Genomic DNA, 18,732 nt, shown 5'->3' with positions numbered 1-18,732 from the left:
TCGATATTACGTCATTGGTAGTCTGAAATATTGATGTGTGCAGACTTACTGAATTATTAATTTTATTCGCAACTAAAACATACAAATATTCTTTATAACTGTTTTTTTTAAACATGTAGAATTGTTTCAAAAAATACAGTTTGAATTGACCATGAATTATTCCAAGATCCAACTAGAAATGAATCAATAGAACGATATTAAAGAGGTTAATTATATACTACAATGGATTATAAATTCATAGCACATACTGAGAATTAATTCTGAAATAATTATAAATTAAAATGGATGTGATTGATATCGGAAAAAAAGGCTTAATAAAGATTAGAGCAGTTTTAGCCAAACAGGCCCAAATTTTATAAGCCACAACATACACATTCATGTTCGTGCTGAGTAAACATCATTTCCAGCTTCAAATTTCAAAACAAATCAATCCGTAAATCATAGTAATATACAAGTCACCAAGCAACAGTCTGACAGCATAATGGATCATCTAACAGCTTCATAGAGTAGGACCGAAGCATAAGTGACAGAATCCAACATTAGCGGCGCAGCAATTCGTCGCCACAGGGGAGCAGATTCGAGTAGGGCTAGGACTCAATTGCATGTATCAGTCAGCAGTCCAGCTTTGCTCCACAATTTCCCTAACCCTGCGATTATATTCTCTCTTATTCTCATTGAACATCCGAGCAGCTTCAGAGTTCGCAGGAGAATTTGGATTTGGGTCAGACAACAACGACTGTAACAGATACACTTCTTGTTAAAAACTTCATAGAGGTCACAATCAAAGATTTCATGATCAATGCCTTTAACAAGATTGTCAAATGTAATGCTCTTATTCACGGAGATTTAAACACAAGCCAGATCCATATTTCCATAACCAAGTGATTTACTGCACGCATGCACAAACACGCACGATGAAATAACAGAGTTCAAAGGATAAATCCTATATTTGATAGTGAGTAATAGACTAATAGTCTGCAAACAGAATACATATTAAGCTTGGACACCTCAGATTACAGGCAAACTGGAATAAGGTGACTGAGTGACATCTCATACAGCAGCACGAATTCTAAAAGCTTGCTACAAAGATCTTTACTTTAATTAATTAATTTTATCAGTCAGTCATCAATAAGTTAATTCTAAATAACCAAAATCAAACAGCTATTCAATATATGATATCATTCCCAGAAGACGGCACTCTGAAGTAAAGTATTACCAGTTCTAACAAATAAAAATGTGTTAATGCAAATGATGCATCAGAGTTGCAAATAGGAATGCGCACTGCAAGAGAACCAATACGACCCACTACAATGATTTTACAAGTACTAAATAAGGCCAGATCTCCACTATTAGAGAATCATAACTTGCTGGAAACATAACATAACAATTGAAAAAAATCCCTCAGAAATTTAAATGCATCAGTTCAGATTTAGAGTAATGAGTCTCTTTCAAATATGATAGTGGAATTGCTATGATCTAAAGTTAAAACAAAATGAAATGGGTTCCCCTATGGGTTTCTCCAGAACTTTCCAACTTTAATATTTCAACTGATGAAAATGTTTAAAGTCTAAGAAGCAGACAAGAAGCCCACAACACAGAGAGGATATGTAGAAAGAGAAAAAAAGTCAAGAAGGCAAATTATAGCAAGGAACCATTTATCCTTAAAGGAATAAGCAGCAATTTAAGCAATACATAATGTAAATCTAAAAATTCATGTTCGTTATTTTATATAGCACCTCAAAAATTCAGCGAATCAAATTAGTTGTTCAAATTCAAAAGATAGCATTTTACCTGGATAGATGTAAGTATAGCAGCAACATCATAAATAGGACTCCACTGATTTTGCAGGATGTCCAAACATATACTTCCATCCGCATAAACTGATTAAAATGTTAAATCTGAAACACTGAGCTAGAATAAGCAAACAAAACCAACAAATTCGAATTATCAACCATTGTCTTACTATTTGGATGGAACATTCGAGAAACAAACCGAACAGTTGGTGGCTTGTTTGGATATTCTTCTATGAACTGAAGAGTCATTCTAAACGTACCTGTCACATTCAAAGCACATGCCTTCAAGTTTAAGTCGTACGTCCAGAGTCATGAACACGAATAAACTGCTAGTCTGTATATGAAAGCACAAGCACTAGATTGACTCACCTCCATCCCAAGGCGTGTCATCTGGACTGCAATCCACATGCGAAAAGGTATACAGAAATCAACATATTATGATATAGTTAAACAAACAAACATATGTGCCAATAAATTAGAAAATCAGCCTGCTCAATGTTAATAGAACACAATGTACACACCCAAATATAACCGCGTTCCAGAGCATAATATTATTCTCTTGTGGAGCGCCACTGATGCCCGCAGGTGGGTCCTGCTGCAACCCCTTGAAGTCCCTCATCAGTCTCTTCCTGGCTGCAGTTGACATCTCAAATACCTAATAATCATAACAGTAAACCTTATTAATTAGCTCAATTACCAACACAAGCTAATTTCTTAAAAGTGACCGAGACAACAAAAGATTTCAAGTGACCAACATAGCAAAAGATTTCATCTCTCACTCCAGTACTTGGATCTCAACTTCAAAACGAACTTGATTTGCAAACAAACAGTTCAGCTTAGCATGTTTAACAAAAAATTCTCAATCTCCAAATACCCAATTCTACAGAGAATTAACAATTCTATGTATCAGCTATACAGAAATGCAATCAAGCAGTTCAGGTCAGCATGTTTAATAAAAAATTCTCATTCCCCCAAATACCCATTTCTACTTAGTATTAACAATTCCACATAGTTCAGCTAGAACTGCAATCAAGCAGTTCAGCTCAGCATATTAAACAATAAATTTCCATTTTCAAATATCCAATTCTACATAGAAGTAACAATTCAAGGTATTACAAAAACTATAGTTAGAGTTTTCAAGGTGAGCTGCCCAGTTCCAGTCTTTAAATAGCTATAAATTCCAAGGGATCGCTTCTTATTCTGGAAGAAAACAAACAACTAGCTAAAATTAGTATTGAAATTACTCCAAAACCGATCCTCAATTAATCAGAAGTAATACAAAACCAACATAAGAAAGCCCTAATCCGCATACTTAATAATCTCCTTCCTAAGAAAGTAATCAATCTATTCATTCAAGCAAGTCTACTCATAAATCAGCCATATCTAACCAAAACAATAAACAGATTATTTCCCAAATTTACCTATGATAGAACTTCAAAGGAGTCCTCTCGCAGAAGAGGTGGAAAAGAAACTGTGAAGTGAAGAGGAGAGAGAAAATTCCATTAAATTACTAATATATATGCATGTGTATGCGGTATGCGTACTCTTGGCGTTATTTTAGTTTTTTATCCTTATGGAATATATATGTACGTATATTATGTTGGAAAATATTATTTTAATACTTTTTCCACTTTACTTTCTCATCCCAAAACTTAAATATAATTTGAGAGAGAAAAAAAAAATCAAATTGCGATATTTAGCTTTGGAATACTACTTGGTTTGAATTCGGTCCATCATCATTCAATCTATAATTGAGTTTCAAATGAGGTTAATTATACTCCCTCCTTGCCAATTCCCTTCCAAATCAATAAGCCACAAGACATAGACACGAATATTAAAAAATAAATAATTTATAATAAAATAAAAAAAATAAATAATTTTTATTAAATTAAAAATTGTAAACAAAGTAAGAGACATAAATAAAGATATTATTTTTCAAGTAAAAGAAGTGATAAATTTGGGAGGACATAATGACATCTATATATAATATAAAAGAACAGTTTAAGGGTAAAATTCTACTGCCAAATTTTCTCTCTCCCATAAAAAAAAAAATTATATTCTCTCTCCCATAAATTTATCCGTAAACTTTTTTCTACAAAAATTTCTCTCTTCACTTTTCATTTTTTGTTTTGATTCTTTTTTAAGAATCATCAACTTTTATTTATAAAAAAACATTCCATATGGATGTTAAATTAAAGATGATGATAAGATCTTTAATTTGATGTAAAATTATAAAAAAATAAATTTAAAATAAATAAGTTATTAACATTTAAAGTCACAAAATTATTTTTTTTTCTCTCTCATCTCTCCTCCCTCCTTTCTTTGAATGTCACGTTCTTTCTTATCTGTTTTTTTTTCTATTTTATTCCATTTTTAATATTTATTTTATTTTATTTTATTTATTTTAGACATCATTTTTATATTTTCTATTTCTATTTTTTTGTTATAAAAATTTAATGTTCATTTTAGAACTCTTTAGCTTAAAAATAAAAATATTAAAAAAAAGCTTAAAAATAAAAATTAAAAATTGAAATTTATATTAACATAAATTTATGGATAGTTAATTAATTAATTTATTAAATCTTAAAAAAAGAATTTCAAATATGATTTAGATTTATTAAATTTTTGTATGAATTTTTATATTTCTTTATATTAACATATTTGTTATTATTATGTCTTAATTAAATTTAATATTAGATTGAGAATTGACAATCTATATAGTATATAAAATATGAGTTTTTTCCCTCTATGTTTTCCCTTTCTTTCTTTTTTTTTCTCTCTTCTTCCACCAAATTTTTCACTTTTTTTTATGTTATTCTATTTTATTTTTTTCTAAACGTCATCAAATTTGATTCATGAAAAAATAATCATATGTATCTTAAATTTAATATAGTATAAAATCATAAAAAATGAATTTAAAATGAATAAATTATGAAAAGTATAAAATATTTTATTTTCTGTCTCTTCATTGAAAAATTACAACTTTTTATTTATGTCTGTGAATGAAAATATTTATTATGATGAATAATACTATATAATAATATGCACAATGCAAATTTTCATTATCGAATAATTTTTAAATTTATTTAATAATTATAACTATCATTACACTTTGTATAGATTGAAAATTTATATTTTTAAATTCAAAATTTTATTGTGTAACTAATCTGAATTATTATATTATATTTTTAAAACATATGTTGTGTATTTGTTTATATTTCATTTTTTTATTGTTTATATTTATTTATTTAAATGTATCTTTTGATTTCGATATCCGTCGTGCATCGCACGAATGGGTGTGTACTAGTTTGGTGTAAATAATGAGTTGTGTGAGAGTGTTTGCTATATACTATGATTTTCCATTTTAAAAGATATCCTATTAAATTGGGACATTCAAATAAAGAAACATGACATATTGAATTGAGACGGAGGGAGTAGTTCATAGCCTTAACTTCCAACGAATTTTAATTTATAGTTTAAACTTTAACTTATTTTTTATATAGGTTGAACTTTGAGAAATTATTAAATTATAGCCAAAATCACATCAAAATTATGAAAATAGCTCTTCTTTATCGAAATTACATATGAAACGATGATCAATTGCTACGAAATCAAATTCTAATGTATTCTACATTAAAGGAGATTTTCAACGATAGGTAGCCCTTCGTTATCGGTAGGGGTGTAATCGAGCTGAGTCGAGTCGAATAATGTCTTTCTCAAGCTTGATTCGTTTAGCTAATCGAGCTGCTCGTTTAATTATCGACCGAGCTTTAATCGAGTCGAATATAGTGCCGAGCCTAGTCGAGCTTTTTAAATTTAAATTTTTATTTAAAATTTTAGTTATTTTCCTAATACATAAGTTATTTTATTCACAACAATGTAATATATTTACTATTTTCTTGTAAATAAATGATGTTAATTAGATACTTAATTCAAATATTACTAATTATAGTATCAAATATAAGATATTTAATTAATAATCTTATGTTTTTAAGATAAATCACTTAACGAGCTTGTTTCACGAGCTAATGAGCCGAGTATCGTCATGCTCAAGCTTGACTCGTTTAACTAAACGAGCTGCTCATTAAATTACCGATCGAGCTTTTATCGAATCGAACGTCGAATAGCTCACGAGTAGCTTGACTCGTTTACAACCCTACTTATTGGACCACCGGTGTAGTCGAATCCGCGTCTAAAAGTTGGCATCATTGCATTAAATTTTAGGCGCGATTTCAACTACACCGATGGTCCGATAAGTAGGGCTGTAAACGAGTCAAGCTACTCGTGAGTTGACTCGTTTACAGCCCTACTTATCGGACCACCGGTGTAGTCGAATTCGCGTCTAAAAGTTGGCATCACTGCATTAAGATTTTGACTACATCGGTGGTCCGATGGCGATGTGCTATCTATAGTTTGAAATATCTTTTCGTGTAAAATATATTAGGCTTTAGTTTCATGGCAATTAATTACTCCCTCCGCCTCACGAATCTTAAGTCAATTTCCTTTTCCGGCCGTCCCATGAATCTTAAGTAATCTCTATATATAGTAAGAATTATTAGGGAAAAAATAAGAGATTTTAATTAAACTTATCTTAATTAATTGTGTATTTTTCTACTTTATTACCTACACATTTAAAACACTAATCTCCAACTCCTTAATTCCTGTGCCGAAAAGAAGTGACTCAAGATTCGTGGGACGGATAGAGTCTTATTTTAACTGTAATTAAGATAAAGAATAGACTATTAATATAATTTTAGTGTAACTGTGATTATAATTAAATAATTTTTTAAAAATCAAATTAAAACTATAAATTAAAATTTGTTTGAAAGTTCAAGCTATAAATTAACCTTTTAGAAGTGATTTGCTATGAAAACACACTACCCCTTGTGTTTAAAGAATCATTTAATTAGTTAATTGTTAAATCACGTTTTAGTTAAAGAAGACAAAATATCTACTTGAATAATTGCTAATTGTGTGTCGGTTATATATTCGTTGTGAATCTAATTCCAACGTACGAAGCTAAAGTTGAAGATACTTATAGGGGAGAGGTTCAAATAAGAACCACTAAATAAAATTAGAACAGAGAACCATTTTAAACCATTCGATCATCAAGATCTACGGTGGATGCATCATCTTGGTGGATGAATGCAGATCCTGGGTTCGAATCCTGAAGGGAGCAAAAAATTTATTATTTTCGGATGCATTAAATTTAATAGCGAATGCATTAATTTATGTAGTAGATGCATTGATTTTAATGGTTCTTATGTTCTCATGGTTCTTATGTTCTCACGATAAGTGTGGTTCTCACTATAACCACACCCTACTTATAGCGTGTATATATAGATATACTTCAATTAATTATTTAATTAAGGATACCAAGAATTTCATAGCAATCTAAATGAGCTCGAGCTTCAGATGCAATATAATAACTCAAGTGAACATGTTAACAATTAGTCAATTAGATCACCAAACACTCCAAGAATTCACCAAGCCCACCTTATCTCTCCAAACACCAAATTCGCTCCCAAAGGGGATCGAACCCGGGTCTCATCACTCACCCGGTGGCCAGGTGAGCTAAGCTCCCTGGTTGTATCAAGTAGATAAAAATTCAAATTTAATATATTGTAGGCATTAGGATTCGAACCCTTGCCCTTTCAAAGAAAGGATGAAGTCTTATCCACTCCGACAATTAATGTTTTTATCTTTAATAACTCAAGTGAACATGTATGGAGTACATATATATAGCTCATTAATTTGAGTTAGTCTTGTACTTAACTTAATATGGTTACATTTCATTTTTCTTCCATTGGGGTTGGTGATTAATATACGAGGATTTTATAGATGAACGCAGTTTGTTAGAAAAATAATTAAACTTGATTTATGAAAAATTGGCATAAAAATTTAGAGTAGTTGAGAATGAATTATTAAAAAAGTAAACTTGATTAATGTCAAAATTTATAGAAAAATCTAGAATAATTTAAAACGAGTGAGGTGGGAGTTGAATTTAATTAGTAGAAGAACTTTGAAATAGAAGCATGAAGTTGGCTAAAGATCATACATATGTATATATGTGTTCTATAACTTTGAAATAATAAAGTTTTCTGATTAACCCAAACTAGAAGAGATCGGAGAAGAGATTCATTAAGAAAATTTTGTGCGATCAAAAGCTCTAACTCTTCCTATACTATACGTGACACGTCCACACACAAATACACACTCTGCAAACAAAATATTCCTCCATTACCTCCAAATTAATTCACACCACATTTTCGTTCTTAAATTTTCAATAAAGTGGTATCAATAAAGTGATATCAGAGCCATAAGCACTACAAAAAAATGCGGAAATACCGGCGGAATTTATCGGCGCCGATTTTTGCATTTTACCGGTTGATTTACCAGCGACGTGATCGCCGCCGCTAATTAACGGCGGCCTTGCCGCATGTAATTTTAATATTAATTAATTTAATGTTATTATTAATTTACAGTCGTTCTCATGGCCAACAAGACCAACTTCGACAATTAATCAGAGTATCAAAATCAACGCGCTATTGAGAGCCCACTATGTTTGAGAGATCGTGGAAAACGACTACAACAAGCCGAAAGACGATGCTGCGCTATCCCAAATTAGTACATTTCATCCCAATCTCAAGTGCTAGATTGATTCTGACAAATGTTGGATGAATGGTACGAAGTATGGAATTGGGATAAATGGTTCGAATATGCCATTTCATACCCTCCGTTCCAACACTTGTCAAGAACAAACCTTGACCTTGAGACGAATGGTATGAAATGAAATATTCGAACTATTAGTCTCTTATGCTTGTGCGACAGATTATTGAAATAACACAGAATAACATTAATTTGAAAAATAACACAAATTCCAAACAACATTTCATTCATCTTCTTCATTATACAACAAAATCCAACTGCAAATGCAAGCACATTTCTAAAAAAAAAAAAACACAAAATAAAATCTCGCAAGTGATTATCCACTGGTACAGGGTCGACGTGTGACTTTGATAGAATAACATAAAAAAATAGTTTATCCCCTGAGAGCACGGCAACAAATTCCATATATCAATTTGTACAAAATTTGGTACACTTGGTATGAATGGTACAAAATGACAAATTTCATACTAATGTGTCGAGCATATATAAGACGGATCTCTATTGTTCTAAGAATGAATGGTGCTAATTGATAGATTTGGATCATCCGTTTTTCCGGCTGACACGACATATGTTGGTATGGATGGAACAAATTCATACTATTTCGTTCCATATTTTCTTATATTTGGCATCTCATAATCTCGTAGATCTGAAACTCCTCTTGAACTCATATTTCACCGAATTCAAAAAAAGAAAATCGGTGAAGAGGCTCGTCTGGGAGAGAGTAGCTTGGCAGCGCGAGAGACAATTAAGGATTCATTGGCAAGAGGATATTGATGGATTCACTGCGGTTGCGAGTTGGGAAAATCATGGATTAAGAAAGAGAGTGAGAACTGAGAACAAAGAAAAAAGAGATAACGAATGTTTTTTGTACGTACAAGATAGAAAAGTGGGCAATTCCGTCCGAAATAGTTAAAATCAATTACAGTTGATTAAAATACTTCATCTGTCCCATTGACAATGACTCATTACTGTTCGACACGATTATTAAAAAGAAGAGTGATTAAAGGATAAAAATGATAAAAAGTGGTGGAACCCACAACTTTTTGTGAGTAGGGATGGCAATCTACCCGCGGGTAGTGGATATCCGCGAAAACCCGAACCCATTAGGGTGGGTTTGGATACCATTTGATATCCACGGATAGTTTCGTGGGTACAATTCACTATCCATTTAGTTCGTGGGTATGGGTTTGGATACTTACTATCCATACCCGCGAAACCCGTTTACCCGCGAAAAATACCCGCCAATTATCCGTCAATTACCCGTCAAATATCCACAAAAAATTCTATAAAATATGGGCTTTAAATACATATTTTGAGATTATGGGCTAGTATTTTATATTTTAAAATAGGCCCAAACAATAAGGCCCAAAGTCTAATACTGAGCTAAATGAAAGAATGGAAGCTTTTGGACTTGTCTTGAAGATGAAGAAGAAGAGTTCAATGAAGAGGGTTCTATTTCTACTGTCAAGCAATTATAGACATTGTTCTTTGTTGGATTTTATATTTTAGTTGATGAATTTGAACATTGTTCTTTGTAAATTTGAATTTAAACATTGTTCTTTGTGGATTTGAACTATGCTATTTGTGTTGATTTTTTTTTTCTATTATATTTAAATTCTATTTCGTGGGTATCCGGCGGATAGCGGGTATCCGTCGGATAGTGGGTGACGGATACCCGTCGGATAGCGGGTTTCGCGGATACCCGATGGGTAGCGGGTATCCGCGGGTAGCGGGTTTGGATATCATTTGATATCCATGGATAGTTTCGTGGGTAGCAACCACTATCCATTTAGTTCGTGGGTATGGGTAAGGATAGTCACTATCCGTACCCGTCGTACCCGATTGCCATCCCTATTTGTGAGAGAAGGTGATTTCCTTTTCTGGAATAGGCCATTATCAACGAGACAGACGAAAAAGGAAAATGAACCATTATCAATGAGACGTAGAGAATAATATTTATGAACAAATTCATTATTCTAGCTAAATAAATATTTTGCACCATTAAAACAACTTAAATCTATAGAGGATAAATACATTTCATCGATCTTGTCATTTATGTGTGGTGTCCTTGATGACGATAACTAACAATATACTCTCTTCGTCCACCAATTCGTGTCTTAATTTGCCATTTTGGTCCATGCACCAATTCGTGTCCTAATTCACTAATTAATGTATTGACCTTTACTAATTGTGGATCCCCTTCTCCACTAAACAAATAAACAATACACTTTTTCTTAAAACTTGTGCCCCATTTCCCCTATGACACGAATCGATGGACTGATGAGTATGAAAATCACTACAAAAAAATAATTGATTACCGCCAGCGTTTGCCGTCGGTAATTTCGAGGCGGCCGCCGGAAAATGCATTATTGACGTCGTCACGCAGCCGGTAGATTCCTCGTCGGTAACACGATTACCGGCGGCGCCGCTGCTGTTAGAATTCGTCGGTGAACGGCGGAGAACTGCCTGAGGATTACCGGCGGCACCCTGCCGCCTATAATTACCGACGGCGTGTTTGCTGCCGGTAATCTTCACCGGACGGCAGCGGTTTTTTTCGTCGGAGATTGTGACCATTACCAACGGCACTCCGCCGTCGGTAATTACCGGCGGAAATCTGCTGCCTGTATTTTTTTTGAAATTTATTTATTTATTTAATTCCGTATTTATACCGTATTGCATAAGTTAGACGAACTTTCCAGTCGGTCACCCATCTTAGTTGTGCTCTAAATCAAGCACACTTAACTTTGAAGTTCCTTTCGAATGATCACCAGTACAGAACACTCGTATTATATATTGATATATATAGTACCTATTAATTCATTTAAAGTCTACTTCAATATACAATATCATATATTCATAACCTTAGAATATGTCGAGATGATATCCAGCATGATTTGAAAGATCTTTGTAATTACTAGGTCCAGCATGATCATGCACCATCCTTTCGTAGTTATTGCATGACCCATCATCCTCATCCATTACTTGGTAATTACTAGGTTCAGCATGTTCTGTCGGCATATACATCGGTGCTTCCCCGTGATAAACTCAGGTTGTGTAATTGTGGACGACCTAGTAACATGTTCTCTAACTGTAGGTACATATAAAAAAGCTTCATTGTTACACTTCTTACACAGGCGCCAAATGTTACCTACTCCATCTGTGTACGCCGTTTGATTTATCGCATAATCAAGGAAACTCTCAAGTCCCGTTTCAAATGCAGAGCGATCATTGTATCTCGCATACATCCACAGACTATTATCACTCATTCTTGTAAATTCTAATTGAAAAAAATAAATAAAACATCATAAATTACTTGAATCAAACGAAATTTCGACAGCATAACCCCACTATCCTAACTACCAAGTGTTCGACTCTACCAGCAGTTATAGTGACCATAGTGGTCCTAATTTACTAAGTCTATACTAGGTCTACCCGGCCCCCCAATGTCGAAACAATAATACAATACATATAAAGCAATAAAAAACAAAGTAATTAAATTTAAAACAATCATTTGTTGGGAGAAGATCCTTAAGAAATAATCAATTTCTATCCCAAATAGAGAAGATCCTTAAGAAATTGATTAAATCCATCACACAATATATAATATCATATTGTTTCATGATAAACACATACTAGCATACTTAAAATTCAATTAATCATACTTCATTTAACAAAATTATCTAACATAAATAAATCTCTAACAAATTCATACTTAAAATTAATCATGCTTTATAATTAATCAAACTTTAATTTAAAATTAATCAAACTCCAACAATTATTAATTAGATTCTAATTAACAAAATAATAGTAAAAACAAATTTAAAATTAATCTAACAAATTAATCTAACTAATTAAAATTAATCATACTTCACATATTATAAATTAATTAAAATTAATCAAATTAACATTAATTAGATTCTAACAAAATAATAGTAAAAATAAATTTAAAATTAATCATACTTCGATATTCGATACTAAACAAATTAAATCACTACAAAAAAAATCGCTAATAGACAACGGTCGGAAACCGTTAAGCACACCACTATTTGGTTTGACTCGATTCGATTACACCCCAAGAAATACCCATCTCTGTTACTGATATATATGTATTCAATATTCACAGAAAATGTATCAAAAAAATAGAGGTTATGATAAAAAAAAAAAAAAAAAAATAGCTACAAATATTCAAATTTATATAACAGAGTTCACAATACGCACAAGACCTTTTTTTATTAAAAAGAAAAAAGTCAGAAGAAAAGATGAAGCTGGTAATAGTTTTAAACTGTATCTTTCACCAGCTAGCAGTCACCATCTATATCCACAATTTTCTTCATCTTACATCATTCAATTAAAAAAAAAATGGAGAAGAAAAAAAAACACTAATAATCCATGCACAATTTGCATTATGAGGAAACCCCGCCAGCCAAAATGAACAGAAATATATCATCTAAAAACTGAAGAAAAAAAAAGACGAAATCAAATAAAACTATACGTGATCCCTGTTGTCAGCCGGTGAGTTAGACTTGCTCTTATTCGAGCTCGAAAATGGAAACGGAGGCGAAAGAAGCGTCGACAAACCAGGCTGTTGAGAGCTCGACGAGGACGAAGACTTGTTCATGAAACTCGGTGCGCATTTGGTCGCATTTGAAGTTGGCGGGAAGCTAGATAGAATCGGGAAAGCATCACCGCCGCTCGATTTCTCAGCAGCGTTGTGGTTGTTGGCGGCTGCGGTTCCACCTGAGCCGCCGATGATGGAGGTTAGAGCGGCGGCTAGGACAGTTTGAAAGCTAGGGTCCGATGTTATTGCTTTTGTTGCAGCTGCAATGGTGTCTGCCCCTAAATGCTGTTGATTAGGGTTAGGGTTTGATATGCTTTTCTGCAAGTAGGATTGGTATAGGGTTTCGTAGGGTTGTGATCCGAAGCTTAGAGAATTAGCTGCATTTTGGTTTCTGTTGAAGGATTGTTGGCCATAAGTAAGCATAGCGTTGTTGTAAGAATTTGGGAGAGGGTTGGATTCTAGAGAGCTGAAGTTTAGGTTTGTGGTCGAGTATCTTGGAGCGAAGCCGCCGCCACTGCCGAGGCGGTTTAGATGGGACGAGGACGAGGATGAGGACGAGGTGAGGTCGAGAGTGATGGTTGGGTATGAAGGGGAGGATGAGATTGAGGGATTTGGGAGGTAGAAGGTCGGTTTTGTCGTTCTTGAATTGTCGGAGAGGTAGAAGTTTAGGCCGTGGAGGTTCGAGGCAGTGGTGGTGGTGGAGGGGGTGCTCGGCCCGGTTCCCGAGGTTGAGGAACCAGACATGAGCATTGAGGCTGCGGCGGAAGTGGTGGAAGCCATGGCGGTGGCCGACATTGGAAGCGGATGGTTGTGCGTGCCTTCGTATGTCGTGATCAAGATCGTCATATCCTCCGCACATCTTTGTACCTTCATATTTAAAATAAAATAGAATATTTAATCTCATAATACTATTACATTGAGTTGATACGTCATTTTATATATTATTAAGATCAAAATGTACCTGTTTCCTAACAGGGCAGGATGGTGCCACCGTGCAACGATAGTATGCACGGGGGCATGGATTCCCCTTGGAAATCTTTTGCCCGTACTTCCTCCATTGACAGCCATCATTCATCTGAAACCAAAAATCATTTAATTTCATGCCCCATATATCCATATTTACAAAAAAGTAAATCTAATAATTTTACCGTTGGTGTGTCACATCTAACTCTCACAGAAACCCTAGCTCGTTTAGTAGGGTTTTGTTGTGAAATCTCATCTTCTCCTCCAGCATCTCTCGCATTCTTGACGCCTTTAGGCGGCCACGTCTCTCCGGCTTCTTCCTTCACTTCTTCTATGCTATTTTCGGGGGTCAGAGTCGGGGAAGGTTTGATCGGAGACTTTTCAGGCAAGTCGAATTTGCAATCAAGTCCTAGAGATAATCCTTGTTTATTATCATCTAGTATTTCAATATCATCATTCATCTTTGGGGTTTTACGTTTTTTGTCGATGGAGCTCATTGCTAAGCTGAGATCAATAAGTCCATCATCAGCTGCTGCTTCCATGAGATCATGATGATGAGGAGACAATTTTGTTGTTGCCTCTTGCTGCATCACATCTCTGTATTGCATTTGTAGGGTTCTATAATCCTTGAGAATTCCATCTAAATACATCTTAAGCCGTTGATTTTCTTCCATTACTTCATCCATTTCTGCTTTGGTTGATCCAAGTTGATCATCCAACTGCAACCATACACATATATTAATTAAAATAGTTAGTAAATTACTCAATACATCTTCTTCACTAAATTTGTTATCAAATGAAATAAAACGCACAGAGTGAAACTTTAATTGCATTCATATACATTTGCAGTAGTTGTACTAGTTTCTCTATTAGTTTTTAAGTATTACAGTAAATCCTTAATTATTCATTTATTCTAAATAATTGTTCATGTTTTTACTTCACCATATAATTATCTAAACACTTATTGGAATAATAATATTGATATAGCATGCCAAACTACTCCTACCGTCCCACGAATCTTGACACGTTTGATTTCAGCACGAGAATTAAAGAATTATAGATTAGTATTTTAAGTGTATAGCCAGTATAGGTAATAAAGTACTCCATCTGTCCCAAATGAAATGTATTGTTTTTCTTTTTGGGTTGTTCCATTTGAAATGTCTTGTTTCATTTTATGAAAAAAAATTATCTTCAAAAAGTACAATTTTTGGGATCCACGTCATCTTTTCAACTCACCACCACACCACTTAATAATATAATTAACATTTTCCTAAATAACCGTGCTGAATAGAAACAAGACATTTCATTTGGGACGGAGAGAGTATAAAAGTGATAAAGTATGAGAGAAAATGTAATAATTAATTATTATCTTATTTGAAAATGTGTCAAGATTCGTGGGATGGCCCAAAAAGAAATACGTGTCAAGATTCGTAGGACGGATGGAGTACTTATTAGATCGAAGGATTAATCCCTTCTAGTATATACTACTCCTATTAAATAATTGTTTTTTTCTTAATTAATCCACAACTAGCTCATGCAAGGAAGTAAACTTAATTAACTTATTAATTCAGATTTAATTTGTAATTGTAGAGAGTGAAATTAATTAATCACCTGATCCTTTTTGGCAGATGAAGATGATCTGGATTCAGACTCAGGTGATGGTCGACTTTCCATGTTTGTTATGGCCAACCCCTGTCAAAAAATTTCTGTTAGATGATAATCAAGCTCACACATTACCTAAAAATCATTTTCACCAAATGTGAGATTTCAATAAAGATAAATTCTTTGATTGTAAGAAACGAAATCATATTTAACTTAACCGAATAATTAAATACAAATTAATAAATAACGTCAAATTAAACCTATTATTATCTAACTACTGTGGTCTAACTAAGAGAGCCAACTTGAATTAATTTTTGTCCCTGCTCTAAAAAAATCAACAACTTGCATCTGTCTTAATTAGCTTATTTCATGGTCAATAGTTTCGATGGGCTGCTGATATTTATTTATTTATTTATATATATATATATATACAGAGGTTCGCCCCCGACGACTTTGAAGTTTGAAACGCCATCGCTCACCACATGTTTCAGATTTTTTTGGAGACTCTCAACTTATTTCCGTTTTATATATGAATTTTACAGTGAAAATAATGAAACTTTTTTCTGATATATGTTTCATAGTTGCATGAAAGATCAGAAGGAAAGTACAAAAACGCATTAATTAATATTCATAACATATTGATATTCATCTTACAAATAAAAATATGAGTTTCACTAATGATTAATTCAGACCTGGTTGCTGCAATTCGAATTCTTCTTATTAGGAGATGGTGACTTCATCCCATCATTATCTTGGGCTCTTTTTCCAGCACCAAACTGAGAAATGCAACAATATTCAATTACAAAAATAATCTTAATCATAATAGACAAAAAATAGATTAATGAAGTATAATTTTCAGATTAACTTGACGTAAAACTATTACCTGATGAAGAACGATGTCGTCGACGCAACTTTCTTCGTCACCGTTAGATTCAGAAGGTTTGCCCTCCTCCTTGACCGCTTCTTCAAGAACAGATTTGTGCAAGGAAATATCCATAATAGCTCTCTCTCTCTCTCTCTCTCTCTGGTTTGATATTTTCTTTTCTCCTCTCTTTGTGTGATCTGAAACAGCAATAGTCTTCTTGTTTATAAAGTGATGCAGCAGTATTTGACTTGCTTAAACTAATTCAAAATAAATGGCTTCATCCAGCACACTAACAAAATGTCAATGGCCCAATTGCACTCTACTTATACCTATAAAATAATATGATATATATCTTCCTATTAAACAAATACGTTACTGTCATGCTCATAAATACAAAAGAAAACAGAACTTGAAGAATTCAACTTCAACGTTTAAGTCTTTGAGGCGATATGTAGATACATACACATATATCTATAACTAGATAGAGAGGGCTTTTAATTAGTTGGCCGTATAAGTCGCGCCTCGCCATGTAGGCTTATAATATACACACATATTAATGTAGAGTTATTATATCAAAATATTCATTTTGCTATTGTAAACATAAAAAGTAATCACGAAGATTATCTTTTACTTAAAATACTGTTTTATCCTTAATTCATGATAAGAAGCTCTGTGGATGTGAATAAGTAAAACAGGATGACTAGAGTCAATGCTAAAAAATACCCAATTTTGATATAGCAAAAACAAATTATACTCATCTTTATAAAATACATACAAAGTATCCACTGTTACAAACAAAGCATTCCCCTCCCCATCATCTTCTCCAACTCATGCCCCATCTGCTTCATCATCTTCCCCAAACTCTCTTGTTGCTTTTGTCGCAACCAGAATGCATGCATATATCTTCAACTCTTGTTTATTTTTACACGAAATGGAAACTATACACACTTACACGCTACATCATACATCTTAGGTTGTGTGTAATTAAGCGTGCATTTACTAAAACTGACCGCATGCAAACGGGGTAAAATGGTAAGAATATATATATATATATTACAATAGAGAGTATAATTTATCTTTCTCCTCTCAAAAGGGTACATACCATTTTACCTCATTTTTGTTATCTTTAATTCTTGGTGCTCCTCTACGGCTATTCCATGGGTGTAGCTGCCGCATACATGCGGCAACCGCACCAAAGTTATTGTCAAAATAATATCATTATGTATAATCAGAAAAACTAATAAAGATCATCATTTGAATGGTGTATGTATATATGTGTGTTTATAGCATTTTAATTTTCATTAATTACTTAAGTAATATATATATATAGGGGCGCGCTCCAGTGAGACCCCCTATTTTTCGTGTAACATGAGTACAATGAATAAGACATATAATACTAATGAACAAAACGTATATCTAATGAACAAGATGTATATACTGATGAAAAATAAAATTAAAAAAATTCGTAATGAATAAGACATGTATACTGATGAACAGAGCTGTATATACTGATGAACAATGCAGTATATACTGATGAATAACAAAATTTAAAATATTCTGCTTCCTCCAGGATTCGAACCCTGCGAAAAAAAATCACCCTCCAGATACAATATCAGCCATATGATTGATAAAATAAACGTACCAGATCGTGCCCTAGATCTCACTAAAATTAGGGGGTCTCATTAGAGCGGCCCCCTATATATATATATATATATATATATATATATATATAAGTTGACTATTGCAATATTTTGTTTTGAGAGCTGACTCTAATAATAAATTTTTAAAAAGTTTATATAATTGCCCCTACTACCCTCCTCCCTAGTTCAATTTTTTTGGCTTGATTCCGCATAACATGTTTTTTTTTTTTCTCTTTTATTTAAAAAATGATTAATAATGAAATTCACTATTTCTCCATATATGATCATTCGAACCCCGACCTTTTAATTAAAAGATAAACGTTTTGTCAATTGAATTGCGCTCCATCGTCTAACTGCAACATATCTATAAATGCTTATTCTATCGCATATATAGAATCCAATCCATATTAATTAATTAGTTGTTTATAGTTAATTGAGTCGTTATAGGATAATAATATAATTATATAAGTTAATATTTAGATGGGGCGATTTCAAAGTACTATGACATAGTATTCAACTATAGATATTTCATCAAATTCATATAAAATTAGTACTATAATCCTTTTCAGGTATATATGCCATTGTTGATTGGCCGAAATTATGGTAAATTGCAAAAGTCACACGGTCAGACGGGCAACCGGT

At 33.1% G+C, this 18,732-nt stretch overlaps 2 protein-coding genes across 3 annotated transcripts; both read right to left on the bottom strand.

Moving 5' to 3' along the window:
* Positions 1-330: 330 nt before the first annotated feature.
* On the bottom strand, positions 331-3,368 carry LOC131021296 (ubiquitin-conjugating enzyme E2 2-like). 2 transcript variants are annotated; one of them, XM_057950423.1, is made up of 6 exons: positions 3,215-3,368; positions 2,315-2,448; positions 2,163-2,188; positions 1,964-2,053; positions 1,792-1,880; positions 331-736 (listed from the first exon to the last, which is right to left on the bottom strand). In XM_057950423.1, exons 2-6 carry the CDS (start codon positions 2,437-2,439, stop codon positions 608-610), a joined length of 459 nt encoding a protein of 152 aa, XP_057806406.1. In that variant the 5' UTR covers positions 2,440-2,448; positions 3,215-3,368; the 3' UTR covers positions 331-607. The 2 variants fall into 2 exon arrangements, with proteins under 2 accessions (XP_057806406.1, XP_057806407.1); XM_057950424.1 differs by lacking the exon at positions 3,215-3,368 and adding an exon at positions 2,910-2,989.
* Positions 3,369-12,673: 9,305 nt separating this feature from the next.
* On the bottom strand, positions 12,674-16,739 carry LOC131021294 (WRKY transcription factor 72B). The gene is made up of 6 exons (XM_057950421.1): positions 16,469-16,739; positions 16,278-16,361; positions 15,595-15,675; positions 14,169-14,702; positions 13,982-14,095; positions 12,674-13,887 (listed from the first exon to the last, which is right to left on the bottom strand). The coding sequence occupies exons 1-6, from the start codon at positions 16,580-16,582 to the stop codon at positions 12,949-12,951; spliced, it is 1,866 nt and encodes a 621-aa protein (XP_057806404.1). The 5' UTR covers positions 16,583-16,739; the 3' UTR covers positions 12,674-12,948.
* Positions 16,740-18,732: the final 1,993 nt, after the last annotated feature.

The sequence above is a fragment of the Salvia miltiorrhiza genome, chromosome 4, assembly GCF_028751815.1.
Source record: "Salvia miltiorrhiza cultivar Shanhuang (shh) chromosome 4, IMPLAD_Smil_shh, whole genome shotgun sequence".
NCBI lineage: Eukaryota > Viridiplantae > Streptophyta > Magnoliopsida > Lamiales > Lamiaceae > Salvia > Salvia miltiorrhiza.
This window is presented reverse-complemented; position numbering and strand designations above follow the sequence as displayed.